At 38.9% G+C, this 18,306-nt stretch overlaps 1 protein-coding gene across 2 annotated transcripts in view; it reads left to right on the top strand.

Annotated features, from left to right (window-relative positions):
- Nucleotides 1–4,130: 4,130 nt before the first annotated feature.
- Nucleotides 4,131–18,306, top strand: part of SUZ12 (SUZ12 polycomb repressive complex 2 subunit) — a 36,752-nt gene continuing 22,576 nt past the window's right edge. Inside the window, exons 1-5 of one of the 2 annotated variants that reach the window (XM_054221900.1) lie at nt 4,131–5,082; nt 7,946–7,992; nt 8,093–8,157; nt 12,926–12,994; nt 15,876–15,925. In XM_054221900.1, coding sequence (XP_054077875.1) covers nt 4,572–5,082; nt 7,946–7,992; nt 8,093–8,157; nt 12,926–12,994; nt 15,876–15,925 — 742 coding nt within the window. In that variant the 5' untranslated portion in view covers nt 4,131–4,571. The remainder of the gene's footprint in view (nt 5,083–7,945; nt 7,993–8,092; nt 8,158–12,925; nt 12,995–15,875; nt 15,926–18,306) is intronic. The other variant, XM_054221899.1, reaches the window with a different exon arrangement.

Genomic DNA, 18,306 nt, shown 5'->3' with positions numbered 1-18,306 from the left:
CCCAGAGCTACCACCCCAACGGCAATATGATCCTGCCATCCTAAATATACCATGTACTCCGCCTACCCGCTCTCACGCTGTTATCCAGAAAGCTGTAGCTACTCCCTTTCTCCAGTTGCAATATTATGTAGCCTCTGTTTACAAGAGAATGGGAAAACAAAAAGTGGGAGTTGACTTTTGCTTTCCAAGTAGGTAGGGAAGAATAGCTTATCTAATCATTTCCATTGCCTGTTACTGCTGATCAACAGTGAATCAGAATGAAAATAAAAAATATGAACTGAAAGATCAATTAATAACTATTGCAGATAAAATTAACTCATCATCTGGTGAAGTTTATTCATGTAAGTGAAAAAGGGATGCCACTGAAATGGATCTGTATTTGGAGTACAGTGATACAGCTGTGGGACCCGTACCTTCCCATCTCTGTATGAAGTATTTTTGTTTGTCTCGGTCCTGCAGCATTTGTGCATTCTCACTTCTCTCATGGAAAACCTGGGTTTGGTGGGCTGGCCAGAGTGGGAAGGAGAACCTGGAAGCATGAAAAGAGAAAGAAGTTTGGATGTAACCACAGAAGTGGAGCGTATAAGGTCTCTTCCATGCTGGATGCCCTTGAATCCCACTGAATGTGCTCATTAGCTCGAGGCCAAAATAAAGAAATGCAGAACATTCGCTGTGGATTTGTTATTCTCAGCAACACCCTGAAAAGCAAACTTCAGTTCCTTACCAATGTGATATAATAGCATTCCGTAATAAATACTGACACCGGCTTTCATGATGGCCTGAATCTGTAAGCAAGTTTTAAAAAAGATTGACCAAAAGTTTATATTCAGCTATTAAGCACTGCTCTTTTGTTCCAAAGTTATATTTAAAATTAAGTTCTCAGAAGATAAGCTAAATCTGTAGCATTAGTCAGTTACTAACAATCTATGCAGACAGACCCACGTTTAAAGATGTGAGGAAAACAGTATAATTATACCGACAGAACTTTCATTTAGACTGAGCCCCAAGTATACAGGTATTTATTTCTCCTTTAAAAAAGGATTTACTTTGTCAACATTCCCGTGCTGAGATACAGTAATTTGGAGGACTGGAAGCTGGAAAGTTAAGTAGGTGGCCATAGGAGTACTACAGGCAACCAAGAAAAGCATGTAACTATGAAACAAAGAAAAAATTCATAAAGCAGTATAATATATGCGTGCACGTTTTCATACATATCTGAAGAGGTAAAAATCGCTGCAGTTTAGCCTTTCAAGATGACAGAAATTCTGGGTACGCACAGGCTGCAAAAAACCTTAGGAAAAAGAGATTTAGAAGTAGCAGATGCTTTCAACCTGCAAGAAACAAATCTGATCTTTGGATATCAAATGCAAATCCCACTTTGATATCCACTTTGGATATCAAATGCAAATCAAACAGTACGTGAAAACAAGAATGGACGGGCCATCTCAAGACATAAAATCTAACATATCATAGAAGCACCCCTGCCAACTACTTCTGCTTTCACTATCAGACGTTTGTTCCAACAGCAACCCTGGTTCACAAATGATTGTTTCTTCCATCTATCATATTAAACTTATTAAACCACCCTCTTTGGCATTATGTTAGGATATTTTCTGTATTTATAGCAAAAAAAATACACTACCTGTCATCATCTTTTACTTTTTTAAATTTTATGAGTTCATAACAATTTCAGTAAGGTACACTATATTTCACTACCTGTCTTTTTTAGGCTATTTTATTAGAAAATACATTTCCACTGGCTTTGGAGATACCCTGTCATTTGCTAAATATGGCCAACTTCTTTCTGTTACCTGGTGTATATAAATGATTTTTTAAAATTATTTCTTTATTTTATTTTTTTAATTTTCTATTTATTATTTATTTAAACACATCTGTAAAATCTAGAGGGGTCTATATTACCAGGCGAGTCAAGGACACAACAGTCTCATGACACAGGTCATTTCTTCTGAAGAAACCATAATGATTTCCATCTTTCTAAAAAGGAATATTTATTTTCATGCTTCTAACTGTGCTAAGTAAATAAAAGTTACTTGCTATGTCATGCCCTGCACTTTCTCTAGCTATCCATACTATGAAGCCAGAAATATGACATTTCAGAGTTGTTGAGGTTGTGTCAGTTGAACGTATCTCAACAGTACTCTAAGCTCTTCAAGTACATATGAACAGCCCAGGGCAGCAGATCTTAATAACATAAAAAATGAAGAGGAAAATAGGGTCAAGCTATCGAAGCTCTACTATTTGGTAGTCAGTCCTATGCTCCCAGAGGGCTCATATGCACGTATTTTGTGTTAGGCTGTCCTGTCCCACTCAAGGCTAGGGTCTCAGCTCCTCTGTTCACAAGCAGATCCGACTCCAATGTCAGAGAATAATTGCCTAATTATCTTTCTTCCTCCGGCTTGGAAAGTTGCCCTCTGGCTCCTCCTCCTGGTTTTGAGATTTAGAAGGATGAGCCACCAGAAGCAGCAGAGGCTTGTAAACAGTTGGGAGGAAATGTGAATAGATTTTAGGTAATAAACAACTTCCAAGGACAAAACTGCAGCTACACAACATTTAGGAACCTTTCTCACACATACTGCACTAATTGTTACCTTTTGTCACTTAGCACATGGTATCACTGACCTCAAGATCAATCTCTGATCACCTAAAGATGCTCTTCATTTGGTGTACTGTTGCTATCTTAGTCTCTGACCTCAGAAGAGGGGCAAATACCCAATGCATCGGAAGGCTCATCTCACCAGGAAGCCCCTGGTATTAAGAGAGAAGTAGCTACATGTGAGGTCCTCAAGCATGATGTAAGGTCCTCAGGCATGATGTAAGGTCATCAAACATTGCTGCTGCCAGTAAGTAATTAAAGATATATTCAGCAACAACAAATAAGTGGCTGTAGAGAAACTGAGTAGGAAGTAGAAGATCAAGAAACTGGAATACTAAGCAAAGACAATTATGATAAGTAGGATAAAATGTGCAAGAGAGTATTTTAGAAATATCACTTTTTGTTTGAAGGGAAGAAGAATAGAAAACGGTGACAAAGACAAATTTCTAAAAATGCATAAAAATTAAGGTTGAAACAAATTACAGAAAAAACTGCATGGAAAACATCAATGTCTGATAAAAATGGAAGCAAGGAAGGAAGGAAAGAAGAGTAATTAAAAAAGCATCAGGGAAGAAAAGATTAAAAGATAAAAGGTAAATGGTGCACCAGAAAAGAGGAGAGGTAATTGAAAAATAAAATGAACATTTCAGATATTAAATAACTATTAAGGAACTGTGGAAAAAGACAAAACCAAAATCAAACGGTGAGGAGGGAACAGTAGCCAATAAAGACGTATTTATCCAAACGTGTGTAGGGTGTACATACACACATTTTCTTAAAACATAGTAAGATTAATAACAGACAATTAAGACATCACATTAGAATCCCCCTGTTGATTGATAATGTAAGGCACATTTACAGCACAGATGAGTTTCATATAAGGTTTTCCTCTTAATGATTATCATTAATTTCCATAACACTAGGAATTAGAAGATAAACCGAGACAGTATAGTGCCAGCATCACAGATGTATCTGGTATCAAAATTCAAGGCTGTATTTCACACATAGACCATTTTTACCCTACCTTGTACAATTACTCTTGAAAAGTTTCGCTAAAGAAAGCAAATAGAATGGGGTGGCTGTCATAGCCTTTTATGTATTGTGCTTGCCGCACCGCTGATAAGGGCTTGATTAAATAAAGCCAGTGCAGAATTTTCCCACTGCACAGCTGGACTGCATTGCGCTGCACCACATGCGTGAGGCGGGCAGGGAGCTTGCCCCGAAGGCCCGATCCTGACTGTGTGCCGGGCCGTACGCGGCCCATCAGCACGCTGGAGGCAGCCACAGTGGCACTTTTATTTCCCCCAGGACTCCGTGGGTCCTCATTAAGCAAAGAAAGGCAGGAATAAAACCAGAGCGCAACGTTTTACCTCACACCTCAAGTCTCCCTGCACCTATGGGTGATTTCTGGTGCCATCCGCTGAGGAAACCTCATGGTTAATTAAGATTAAAGCTATGTGATACCAGCAGGACCTCGTGTCCGACCCAGCATAACCGTTTTTATCACAAAAATGGTACCGATTTATACCCAAGATTCTACTTCGACTCATCTGGCTTTTTAAACGATCGAGCCCCAGCTCCTGCGGGCAGCGGAGCGGCCCCTCAGCGGCCGTGTTCCCTCAGGCGAGAGGGGGGCACCAGCTCCCTCTGTGCGGCCGCGGAGGCAGCGGAACTTGCCGCCGGGAAGGGGCCGGGAAATCCCGGGGCTCCGGGCCCGGCGGCGGGGGGAGGCCGGGGCCGGAGAGCGGCGGGCGAAGGCGGCGCGCTGTCCCGGCATGCCCCGCGCTGGAGAGCGAGCGGCCCTTTCCCGCGAATTCAGTTCAAAGGCGGGGGAGGGGAGAAGCGCCAAGCGGCGGAGCGCACCGACCAACCAAACTCTTCCAGAACCATCCGTGCGTCACGCGGGGGCGGGTCCCACCCCGTCCAATGCGATGCCGCGGCGCCATCTTTGGAGCCAATGGGCGAGCGGAGGAGGCGGGCGCGTCGTGGTCGTCGGGTTCGGCTGGTCCTAGCGCTGAGGAGATCGGAGCGGAGGAGACTTAGAGGAGTTGGAGCTCGGCGCTTCCCCTCCCCCGCCTCACCCCACCCGCCCCGGCCGCCCCCTCCCTCTCCGCTCGGTCTCCGTCCTGCCGGGGCCCTCTCGGGGGCCAGGCCCATGGCTCCTCAGAAGCACGGTGGAGGTGCGGGGCCCAGCTCGGGCTCCGCTGGCGGCGCCGCCGGAGGAGGAGGTGGCGGAGGCGGCGGCGGCGGGGGGTTCGGGGGCTCCGCCGCGGCGGCGGCGGCGGCTCCTGGTGGCAAATCCGGTGGTGCCGCGGGCGGTGGCGGCGGCGGCGGAGGAAGCGGTTACTCGGGCGGTTCCTCGGCCTCCTCGGCGGCGGCGGCAGCGGCGGCGGCGCTGCCCCCCGTGAAGAAGCCGAAGATGGAGCAGATCCAGGCCGACCACGAGCTCTTTCTTCAGGCCTTCGAGAGTGAGTACCGGGCCGGGGGAGGAAGTGGGGGCCCGAGCCGGCGGGACCGGCCGGGGCCGCCGCAGAAAGGGCGGGAGGAGGAGGAGGGGAGGGCTGTGGAGAGTAGGGGCTTCCGGGGGTAAACACGGTCGGGGGAGGGAGGGAGCTGGGACCGGAGAGGGGGGAGAAGGGGCGCGGGGTTGGGGGAGGCGGGGGCCCGGCGGGGCTGGGGCGGAAGCGCGGGGCTGGGGGCCGGTGTGCGGGCAGGGTGGCGAGCGCCAGCCGGTGCCCGTGGGCGTGTGTCTGCGCCCGGCCGGCGAACTTGGTTCCTCGGTAACAGCGCCCGTCAGGCTTTCGGGGCGGCCGGTTCCCTGCCCTCGTCCAACAGCCCTCAGAGACATCGGGGAGTTAGGGACGGGCAGGCTTTTCCTCTCCGGCGGCTGCCTTCCGAGCCCTTTTCAGGGGCGGGATGTGATCAAGACTTCACTGTACTTGGTTTTTCTTTGTCTGGCAATAATTGTCCCTTAGTTGAGATTTCGTATTGGAAACTGACCTCTGCGACCCACACATCACCCTGTGGCAGTTCCAGGCAGGAGGAGAATCCCCTTGGATGCCCTAGAAAGTAGTTTATGGAATTCTGATTCAAAAGCACGGGGCAGCAGTAAACTTAGGTTCTACAAAAAAGATTTCTGTGCAGTTGCTAGGATTTGAAGGGTATTTTTAACGCCCTACTACATACATGATCTGATTCTGGGATTGGTGCTGTCACTGCACGCACTCGCTATGGATGGTGACAGTGTTTGAGAAAGCATTGGACTTTTGGGTGATGTCTAAAATCCTTAATAACGCGGGGTCCTTTGAACCTTAGCCCTGTTCATAAAGCTATGTGTTCAATACATGCTGTACAGCAAATAGGTCAAGTGGCAAACCAGTTTTAAAAGGTTTGCTCAGTGTCAGTGTTCAGCTCAAGATGGGGGAAGAAAATTCTCTTGCCCATGCCTCAGTCTGTCAGACAAGGGGAGCGTTAGAGCTGTGCAGGTAGTGATCAGGAGTAAGTTACCGTATAAATGTATCATAAACTCTGTAGTGTGAATATTGTGGGAAAAGTGCAATAAGTAAATATTGGATTAAAAAAGTCCTATCACACGTAGTGTTGAATCACATTCTTCCTGAATGTTTTTGTCCCTTTTCAAGGTCATATGCTAGAAAAAGATAAAAAAATATTTTAAGCTTTTGCTGAGTAACACGGACTTGTGAAACGTATGTCTGTCTGCAGGTTGAAAAGTGTGTTTCAGAATTTTTCTACTTGGGGAAAACTAAAGTTGAAGCAGCAGTGCACTGTCTTTAAATTAAATTACAACCTTGGGAAGGATTTTAATGTTTTCATACCTTTCTAAATTATGTCACTTTTTTTGGAGATTAAAAAACACAGTCTGTTTCTTTAAAAGTTGTGACTACTCTGTATTTTCACTTTCTAGCAAAGTGCACGTTTCTTAATTTCTTTCTTTTTCTGTCTTTTATCTTGATTTGAAAAATACGGGTTTTATTATGATAATTTGCATTAAGCAGAATTTTACTGTTTTTCATCAGCCTTCTAAAAGGAAATATTAGGATCACTTTAATGTTTCCTTCTCTGGTAACAATACGTCTCACTAGTAGTAGGCTCTTTGAGGCCTTACATTCTTAAGTGTAGAAATAAGGCTGAATCATATCTTTAAAAAAAGGATAAAGGATATAAAATGCTGCCCTCTTTCACATCTAATCACAGAATTCCTTAAATTACGATAAGGTTTCCAGCTATTTGTAATAAACGTTTTGCAGTCATATGAAAACAAAGTTTTATGTTTCTTAAAAAGTAATAGTTGTCTGTTTTCTTTATGTGGGAAATGGAGGCAGTGTTAGCAGCCTTAGCATGGGCATCAGGGCATTCTCCACTCTCTATCTTTTTTTTTTTCCACTTTATGTATGTTATCAAGTCATTTCCAAGTTTCTTGATGACATTACCTGCAGAAGCTGGCTTTTATTTCAGTTTAAAAAGGGTGTATTTCAGTTTATATTGGAATTCTTGTTTGATATAACACAATCTATACAAAACCCTTTTTTGTCCTCATTTATCTGAATTAGTTAAAACTACACTAAAGGTCCTCTTTTCTGTAGGCAAGTCTTGATCTTTGGAACTGGGTTAGTATAACTGTTTCAAGTGATGCTACCCTCTCATGTCAGTATTGCACACGGCTGTATTGTCCTCCCTCCGTTTGCACTTTGAAACAGTAGTTGCTTTACCAGAATAAACGTTTTTCTGATCCTTTGAATGTAAAAGGTTTAGGAAATGAATTTCCAAGTTTAGAATGATGCCTGATGCGTCAGAGTCAACTGACAGGCCCTCTTCTTGTTTTGGTACCTTGTGCAAGTGACCTTGGTACTTTCCAGAAGGGAAAATCAGCTATCAAACTGTCTGACTATGTAAATTTAGTATACTATTTTTGGTATCGTATCAGATATGATCATTAACTTAATGAAGAAAAATTACCTATTTGATAATAGGTTGTAGTATGTTGAGATATTTTTTTTCTATCCTTTTATGATAGAAAGCCTGTAAGAAACGTAGTTAGTGGAAAGCAGAGCAGTCATAGTTGAATTGTGACTGCTGATTTATGGTAGCTTAAACAAGAAGTTGCTTTGTGTTATACAGTGGTTGGAGTAACCTTTGACTTGTTGATTTGAAATTATCTGGACATTGTGATGTTTCACTTAAACGATGACTTCTGTGATAATTGTCTAAAAAAAACCCCCAACATCCTAAATTAGATACTCTTTTATCATTATAAGGCTGGCTGTCTGGAGCTATAAGGTATGTTGGATAACACGTGTTTCTTTTTCTTAGAACCAACACAGATATACAGATTTCTACGTACCCGGAATCTAATAGCAGTGAGTAACTGGTCTTTATCACTGTTTTACTTTGGATTTGTAGGAAATTTTAATTAAAGCATAACCTTGTTGTTTGTTGTTTTTTTTTTTTTTCCTGCAGCCAATATTTTTGCACAGAACTCTCACTTACATGTCCCACAGAAACTCCCGAACAAATATGAAAAGGTAAAATTGTTTTTTGAAAAGTAATCCTAAAATGTTAACCAAGTAGCAGAAGTCCAAAAAAATAGTGGAGGATGACCTTCTTTTTTCGTGTGATGTGTAAAACATCACCTTTTCTTCTTGAAGAACTTAAAAAAAGCATACATCACTTTGTGGTTGATTTCTGAGACCTAAGAACTCTGCAGCGTTGTGTGTGTGACTTTATGCTTGTGACTTCTGTTGATACTGGGAGTACTCAAATGTGGATAACTATCTGCAGAATCCTAACTAATTCTCTGATGTTTGTTTTCTGTTTTGGGGGAGAACTTCTTAAAATACGAAGAAAACTGTAAGATGTGAGCTCTTGTAATCAATGGTGCTTGTTCATAATCATATGAAACATTTTAGTTAAACTGTAACCTAACTGCTTATTTAAAGAAACAAACAAACACAAAAACATGTGTTTTGTTAATTCTTCTTAGAAGGATCTAGTAATTATTTCTGTAATTAATCAAAAAGCTGAAAAATTAAGGAGGTCAGTTTATAGCATTTTGCAAAAAGTCCAGGAGACACTTTAAAAAGGTTCCTTTGAACTGGCTACATCTGAGAAATGGGCTTCAGTTTTGACTTTGCAAAATAGTCATTCCCATCATGTGAGCTGCTACAGCTGCATGTCAGTAGACTTCAACATATATAAATGCTGCAGAGTGAAAAGTGCAGCGTACATTATTTATCAGCAGAATTGCAGAGTCCTTTCAGTGAGGGGGAAGTAGTTGAAAGTCATTTGTTACACTTTGGATTTTTGTGTAGCCTGGACACTTATTTTAAAATATTTTAACACTAAAGTTCTTACTGCTTTGAAACAGTTGCTGTGGGACTGAAATACTTAATCATGAATGCTTAAGGAATAGCAATAAAATCTGATTATGCAGACAGTTCTAATTTAAGCTATATTTGTATCTAAGGAAGGTAATATTTGAATGATCTGTTGAGCAATAAAATTTGCACGTTTTTATTTAAAGAAGCTATATTTGGCATTCTCAGATCTCTTGGATATTCTTTAATGTTCTTGCCATTAGCTTTAATGCTGCAATATAACTTTTTCTTAAAACTGAATCCATAACCTACAACTTCAGGTATTTAAGACAGGTAATGATCAGATTCTTTTTTTTTTAAACTTCAAGTTGCTGCTTACTTTTTCTTAGAAAAGTTACAGAAGTGAATTGTTTGCTATTTTAAAATAGGGTAGAGGCAAATATTAAGAAATAATGGTCAGAGTGCTTTGTGGGTTTTTTGGTTTGTTTGTTTGGGTTTTTTTTAACTAGAATTGTGCAACATGCAAGTTCTTGCTTATAACTTATATTAACTTATAGTTGATTGAAATGTGTATCTTCTTTTACCTGAATGTGTTTCTTTGAACGTCTGCTGTATTTGCTCGGAAATGAGAAATGGTACTTTGCACGTACATTGTGTTGACCGCTGTGATCAATCTAAGTGATGCTTAGATTCTCTTTGAAACATACTGATACTTACGAGCTCCGCTTTGTTTTAGAACTCTGATTTTTAGGTAGGTAGTGTTCTAGTAACAGATTAATAGCCTTTTCACTCACTAGTTTTCTGACAATACTGACTTACTGAAGTCATTCTGGTTATTAGTTCTAGGAAGATAAAGCAAAACAAACAATTTGTTTTCTTTATAAAAAAGACAATAATGCAACAGAAGTGACCTAGCATAATCGAGGGGGGGAAAAAACCAAAATAATTGCGAAGTGGTGCGTTATTCTCCCCTGAGTCCCCCTCTCCCACTTTTCCATGTTCTGTCAGTACCATGGTTCTTCTCTTTCAGCCTAGTTAAACCTACAAAAGGTGTAGTTTTAAGGGTAGTTGTTTGCTGATCTGTGCTGGTAAATACTTTGAAATGTGCACAAGACCTTAATTGCTATTCTTCATTCAATATAAATAGTTAAGGTATATGATCTTGTTATTCTGGTGGAAAGGGGGCTTTAGAAGAGGAAAAATATTCAAACTAGAGTAGAAGATCTTCCTGAGCCTTATGTTAGGAAAACTGTACATACCTAGCTTCAGTATAGTAAAAATGTTAGTAGAGTTCCCTTTGCAAAGAAGTGTCTTTTGGAACAGCGTCATTGTTAGCCTGCTTATGTGGACCATGACTGTACATGTATATTTATTTATTTATTCCCATAGGACTTCTTAATTCTGCCTTTTTTAAATTGCTCATCATTGTTTTGATTGCCATTTCAGTTAACAGTATCATATGTAAAATATAAAGAAGATATCTCCAAACTATATAGAACTTACTTATCACAATAATAATTATGGCTCCACATCTTTTATCTCTAGCTCTACGATAGTCTGAGAAAAATGCCAGACAAATTTATCACTTGGAGGTAGGGAAGTAAAACTGTATTTTTACCAAGGAATTATCCATTGATGTTGGTCTGTATGTTTAATACTGAGAAAGTCTTTATAAAGACCAGAATGCTTAGAGTACAGAGAAATGTTGATAGGGAATATGTTAATGGGCGTTTGTCAACTTGGGCTAAAAAAAGTGTTGAAAGTTGCTGCTTCTCGTTGGAGAGATAATATGCTTGGGTCAGGTGATACTTGGTGGAGAACTGAAATGAGCTTTCTGCCTGTGGGTCTGTCTTCAGGTGTCGCTATGTTATTAGACAAAACTATGGTGTTGCAAAAAAGTTACTAACTTAGTAGAAGTTGCTTCCCGTATAGTATTTGGATAAAAGAATTTTTTTTTATTTATTGGCAAAGTAATGACATGCTATGATGTGACTTTTAGTACTTTGTTAATTATGAGTGTGCTTGACTGGAGTAAGAGTGGGTGGAGAAAGGAATGCGCAAGATGCGCATACTTGTAGCACAAGTAAATGCTGTCTTAAATCCTGGGTGTTAGGGATGGTTATTGCAGAAACTTAATTTTGTCTGTTATGTATGGGAACATGGTAACATAAGATAGTAATTCAGTTTGAAGGAATTTCTGAATTTTTAAAACATTCTTATAAGTTAATGTCAAAGGCAACAATTTTGATTTAATAGATTTTTTGAACGATTTTTAGGAGGACTTTTTTCTTGTTTTAACTAACCTGTGTTTGAGATTAGGAAAGATTGTGTCACTTATCTTTCTGGATCAGTAATGCTCACAAATGTTAAATGCAAGCAGTGTCAGATAATGGTATATTTTATGAAAGATAGTTAAACGTTCTCCCATTCATGAAACACGTTTGTCTCTTAGGTGGTTTCTGGCTCGTATTCCAATCATGACATAGCTTTGCTCTAGAGCTGTTCTAAGCAATTCTTTAGCCTGAAGAAAACCCTCTAAAGAGAAGTGTACGGCTTGCTGTCCTTCAGAGCAGTGCCTGATTTTCATGAGCTTGGGCAAAGTGCACACAGAGACTTTTTTACCTAAGAATCTGAAACTTTCAACAAATTTCTCTGTTTTTAACATCTCTTGCTTTAAAGCTGAGCATTGCAATGTTCATTTTAATAATCCTACATTTTAGTGTAGGTGAGTCAGTTCTTGAATCTGTCATCTGTGTGAACCTTAGGCTGAGTAGAGCTTTGAATCAGTGGTTGTTTATTACACAAACCATAATTATTTTTGTCCTTGTTATCTGACGGCAGCCTGTACTTGTGTAGTGTTTCTTGCCCAATGTTGCTATTTAGCCACCATGTGGTTTGTAACTAAATCGTTGGGATGCATTATATGCTGAATGTAGACAACGTGTGACATCAGTGTTTCTTCAGTCAGGATATTTCTGTAGATGATGCTTCCCACTTCCCCAGAGCATGTTGTCATTGTTTCCGCAAGAAATCCAGTATTTGGCAACAGCTTGTGTTGTTCTTATTTCATTTTTCTAAGGTATAAATGTAAAGGAAGGGTGTCCTCACAGCTCTTGCATTGTCACCCTAGTCTAGTGCAATTTTATTGGCATCTAGGTCCAAGCATTAATTTTCCTTTAAAGAAAAACTGAAAAACTATTCTGGAAAGTACTGAACAACGTCAGTTCATGAGTGAACTTTATTTAGCAATGAACGTTAAATTGTATGTATGGTAGAACAGGCTGAACATATGAGCATGAACAGGCTGATGTCAGAATTACGGAGAGAAATGATTTGAAGTGATTATTCTCCATGACATTGTTGTCATTGGTTGTCATCGTCCTCCTCATTTCCTGTGAGTGTGCTCTAGAAGCAGGGGCAGAATTCATTGTTCTTTGTATGTGTCCGCTCAATGTAACTTTGCGGAGAAAGAAAGGGGGTTTTATAATTAGGTTTTTAACTGTTTGTCAGATAAGGTTTTAAGTGTTTTTCATGATTATGACCAAGATTAAAATAGTAATGACTGCAGAGCTGACGCAGAAGTTCCTAGTAGGTATATGTGTCATTAAAGTGCGCAGATTTTCTTTGACCAGAGCTGAAATGTGGTTAGATATGTTCATTGCAACATTTGAATATGGTGCCGTTAAATGGCACTTATTAGGACCAGTAGGATTACTTCTGAAAGGGCTGGTTTTAATGCTTTGTATAATTTTGATACTGCTTGAGAAGCTGTATTGTGCTTTTGTCCCTACAACTCGGGTGTGCTACTAGGCCTAAAAAGGTATCGGAAGGGTGCTTCCTGAATAGAAGGCAAAAACTGTATATAGACAGTTTTAGCTTTAAAAACAAGTTGAAGTTTAGACTGAATAAATTTTCTTGTTATGTACTATGGGAATAGTGGCTATGTGAAACTGTTCTTTCTGCTTTTTCTTCACAGGAAAACATTCAAAGTAGATGACATGTTATCAAAAGTAGAGAAAATGAAGGGAGAACAAGAATCTCACAGGTACTGTCCTACGATATATTTGTTTGTCTACAAATAAGCACATGCATGTGCTAAATCCAAAGTCTTTTTGATTGATAAAATGGAAGTGATAAAGAGTAATTGTTAGAAACAAGGTACTTAGCGTTTAAAACGTTGCTTCCAAAATTTTGAAGTGTGTGTATATGTGCTGGTCACTTAAAAACTTGGAGAAGAGCAGTGTCAGAATAAACTTTCAATATTTGTCGTGCTGTTTCTTGAACTGTGTATAGAAGCCTCAAATAGGTATTTGCCTTAACTTTTTCTTTTTAACTGTCACTTGTGTCAGTAACTAATCTGTGTGTACTGGAATAAAAAAAAAAAGGCAGATTTGGGAAAATACCATGAGGTTAGACTGTTTGGGGTTTTTATGGTTGAATACTTGCTGTTCTTAATCTTATGTTCATAGTTATGTAAAAAAAAAAAAACCCAAAAAACAAACCAAAAAAAAACAAAACCAAAAAAACCCCAAACTCAAACCACCAAAACAAAAGACCCTGAAACTTTCAAGAGTATTTAAAAGACCTTACTGATCTCAAGCTGTAATTGAGTAACTAGTTATAAAAAGTTTTCATTACAGGCTGCAAAACTTAGATTTCCACTTGTAATTTTTTCGTGAGAAATATTGCTTAGTTGGAGATTTTTCTTGTGGTTCATGTTGAACCTTTGTATAGTTCTGTCTGAATAACAGCGCTCCCTCTTTAACAAATAGATAATTTCAAGCCTTAGTTCCATATGAACTTGTCACTTGGAGGGGGCGGGGACTTACTCTGTGAATTCTAATGGTGAAATAGTAATTATCTTTATACTGCTGGACCTGTTGGTTTCAACATGTTAATTTTGTTTCTGCAAGAGTTTACTTTAAATTATTTAGCACACTTAAATGTTGGCTAAAACTCCTATTTTATCAGGTCTTACTGTGCTTCAGAGAAGAATACTGAATGCTTGCTGAATTTGCCATATTGTATTTGTCAAAAGTCAGAGTTCAGCAGAAATGTGAAACTTGGAACTGGTGCGTTTCAGTTCATTTTCATCCTAGCCTGTCTGCAATCATGGCAGAAAGAAGGCAAAGCAAATAAGCCTGGTCTGTTGTTTCTTGACAAGTTTCCTACTGCTGGAATAAAATGGTATAAAAAAAATTATTCACTGAGAAGTGATAGAGCATACAATGTGTTTGTGATATTTGAGTGTGATAGATGATGACCGTAACTTTTTTTAAGTTATATTCTTTATGTATTAATTACACACCTAAGCTTTTTGTGAAAGTATACATGATGGAAATCATAGAATCATAGAATGTGTTGGGTTGGAAGGGACCTTTAAAGGTCATCTAGTCCACCCTCCTGCAGTAATTAACCAATCTCTTGTAAGACTTCCAGAATAATTTTGTTTTAATCTATACGATTCAGTCAGGGATCTGTTTTAGTCCTGCAGGTTGGGTTTGTGATCTTTTTTTGGTAGAAAGGCTGTAGGTAATTTGGCAAAACTTTTCTATTTACTGTGCTGATTGATCATGAAATGCAAAGCATTCTGGAAATTTTAAAACAAAACCAGATATTTTAAAGACTAACCTAAATTGCTGGAATGTGCGAAGACCTGTTGAGATGACTTTTTTGTGGTGTTAGTTTGCTTGGTTTTTAACCAGCAGTTCTTTTTCCATAGTATTTACAAATAACTAGCCTGCTTCAGAGGCAACCGTGCTAGATAGAATTTAGTCTGAAACAAATTTATAAATTTTGTTTTCTAAGAGGTTTTATAGAGTTACAGTCTATTCTTCTTAATTATCTTTTGCTCCATATATTGTGGATACTTGCTAGGTAAATATTCTCTTTTTAAGGATAAGGATCATGTTGAAACAAAATAGTCAAAATACTGATTTGTGTGCATTTTTTGTGCTTTCAAAGCTATTGAAAAATGTACTGTAGTCTAGAATTGGTCTGTAAAAGTAACATGGATGCATGATTCAAGTTGGTATAGATCAGTCTTTTGAAAGCTCAGGCTCTCAGGAACATTTGTGTTTAAAAATAGGTGTTGAATGTCAGGTTGTACCTTCCTGAGAAGTCAGTGAAGGTGCTCAAAACTGGATGTGGTGTTCTAGTGTAATAGATGATGTTTTGCTCAATACTGTGGACTTCAGAAATACTAAATGGTTTTGAGATCCATTTTAATGTAGGCTTATGAATACTTGCTTTAAGCTGAGATGTATTCTGAATATAACAATTGGAAGTAACATGGTTCTACAGTCAGCAGAATAGTCTCTGAGCTGCAGTGCTGTGAAACAAAATAGATGCAATTGTTACTTGGATTGCATATGTTATGGATGATATGGACTTGATGTGACTGATAATCTTGATTTCTAAGGCTGTAGCTTCCCCATTGTAAATTGACTCAACATCCCTGCAGGCGTTTAAAAGACGGGTAGACTTGGTGCTCAGGGATATGGTTTAGTGGTGGACTAAGTGCATGGTTCAAGGTTCTAGTTGTTCTAGTTCTAGTCTGGTCTAGAAGTTCTAGAAAACTTCCACCAAAACTCATCTCTGTTGCTGATAAATGTCTAGGAAACGTGTTGCTTGCTTGTGAAGGACAGATCTCACGTCTTCAGATAACGCCCCTCTCCCGCAGTGTTTAAAGCTCTACTTAAAGTCATAGAATACATAGAGAGAATCAGTATGTGAAGACTGGTGCACAACTTTGCATCAATTGCAACTGCTGTACCCAGGTGGTTTGCAGGTTAGAAAGATGGACCTGTTCATTGTAGTTCTGCCTCTTGTGTTGGCCTGTCCTGAACATTGGGGAATGGAGGGGAGCGGCCGCTGGGAGGAGAAAATACTTACTTGTAACATCTCCTTTCTTTTCTTCTGTTTAGCTTGTCTGCTCATTTGCAACTTACGTTTACTGGGTTCTTCCATAAAAATGGTATGTTTGCTAATTTATTCATTACATTGTTAATTTGTATAGCACTTTTTAAATTAGTATAGATCTGAGGAGAATATTTGAATATTTTTAATTTCTGATGGGTTCTTCCATAAAATGTTATGTTTGCTAATTTATTAATTGTACTGTTAATTTGTATATAACCTTTGAAATTAGTATAGATCTGTGAGAATATTTTGGATCTCTTGCTGTTTGGAGGCAAATTTTAACTTATTTAGTCCCATTAGTTACAGTACTCTCAATAGCACTTAAAATATGTTGTAGCGTAATTGTAATGTTAAGCAAATAAGCCTTCCTGGGCTTTAGTCAAAACAGTGATATTGAGAAATACTTCAAGTCGTCATCCACTCAAATGGAAATAGACCTTGAGGAGTCCTGAAGAAACTGATTTTATGGAAATGTGTCTTTGGGATATTTGAAGTAGCTTTACAAAAAGCCTCAGCCTTCAAATAGTTAGAAGATTCAGTGTTTTTTAATTTAAAATAGAAGTGTGAGAATAAATTTTATCAAGTAGACTCCAAAAATGAGGCAAAGGCCATGTCAGCGATTACAAGAGCAATGGAAATCATGTTTTAGTGACTTGCAGTCATTCTATGGTATCTTTTATGCACACAAGGCTTTACTTCTCAAAATTGGAATATTGGACTTCCCAAACCAGAATGAAGGGTTCTATTCCTTTAAAGAAAGCAGAAGTGACATGCTTTATGCCATATAGGCATGGGTAAATTCACTGTCTTTTTACTTCCCTGAAAAAAACCTAGCTGTTTATCTACTAAAATAAAGTGGTGTTTCTAATTTTTCAGTTAAAAATATTCTGAATGGCATCTTAGTCTTTGGATGTAAAAGGTAATGCAGTTCATGTAAGAGGTTTTGTACTTTTTTCTGGAAGTTGTTATGTTCCCTCAAAGTATCTTGTGCTTAACCAGATCTATTTGGTAAGGTGTTTGAAAGTTAAAGTTGCAAATGTCTAGATTTCAGAAGCACTTCTTTATTAAACTGTAATATTACTCTGAGAAAGTTCTTAAAATCTGTATATTAGGAACATTCTGCTTCTGGAACTTCAAAATAGTGCTGGTCTCAATGGGTAGTATTCATCTTGTTTCTCCTCTCGGTAACTTCATGTTATATGTTGCGTTCAGTATTAAAGCTGGGAAACCGCAAGAGCGAAGGCCTTTTGGGGCAGCCAGTGATAAGAATAGAGAAGTATAGAATGAAAGTGGAGGAAAGGGTATACTGATGTGTCTTAAATTCAAATATGGAATTTAAAATGCCTAGTGGATAGGATAGTTGTTCCATAGATTTTGCTGACAGACCTTCCTTTTCTTACTGCTTTTCTATTACAGTGTGGTCTTATGCAGACAAGTAGATTTTTCAAGATGTTAATATATTTGATTACTTTCTGTGTGTTTTTGAACGTTTGGGTTATGCAGCTCTACTGTTAACTATAAAAAACTTTCACTTCAAGAGGGAACTACATATAGTGAGAGACTGGCGGTCATTTGTACCATGGAAAAGGATATCACTAACATAAGTAATGTATCCTGTAGAAAATATTTAAGTTAATGACACTGGCACAATTAATATGGTTATTTGTCTGGATAGAAATTGTGTTAGAAACTCTTGAAACTGAGTGTGGTGGAGTTTTGGTTGGGTTCCCCCCTGCCCCAAGTTTCTGTATTTGCTAAGCAGATTTCTATTATGTGCCGTGTTTAAAATTTTAAACAAAACCCATATTTGTTTACTAAAACTGCGAGTGTCTCTAGATGAGTGTCCAGCACTCCCTGTCATCTGAAACGTGTTAAGCTTATCAAATGTGGATATAGTGTCAGGAGGAAAGCAAGTGAAGAGACATGGGTTATGTCATCTTTACTATGCTAAAGTTTGCTTTTTATATCTGATGGGCATAACAAAGTATTTCATTGAATGTCAGATTCTTTGTGACATGGACCAATGTGAAGCCGTTGTCCTTTTCTGACTTAAGCCCATAATGATATTTGTAAAATTTTTAAAAGAGCATAAATAAGTTCATTCAGTTTTTGCTGATAATTGTTTTTCAGAATTTCTTCCGTGAACTGTTTTTTAACTAGATATATAATCAAAATTATCTTGCTATTCTTTTTCTATATGAGGGCATGTTTCTAGATTTAATATAAATTCAAATGATTAAAGGTTCTCATACCATATGGTGAAATTTATTTTGTAAGGCAGTTTTTGATTGGCGTTGCTGATCATACTGCTGGTAGTAGTAGCCGTCTTGAAGATTCCAGGCTCTAGAAGACTGATCGTGCAGAGGCTGTCAAGCCAGGTCTTCTTTTCTAAAGGCGACTTTTTTCATGTTCTTTTAAGAGTCCTTTAACAGCTAT

The sequence above is a fragment of the Rissa tridactyla genome, chromosome 15 (genome assembly GCF_028500815.1).
Source record: "Rissa tridactyla isolate bRisTri1 chromosome 15, bRisTri1.patW.cur.20221130, whole genome shotgun sequence".
Classification (NCBI taxonomy): Eukaryota; Metazoa; Chordata; class Aves; order Charadriiformes; family Laridae; genus Rissa; species Rissa tridactyla.
This window is presented reverse-complemented; position numbering and strand designations above follow the sequence as displayed.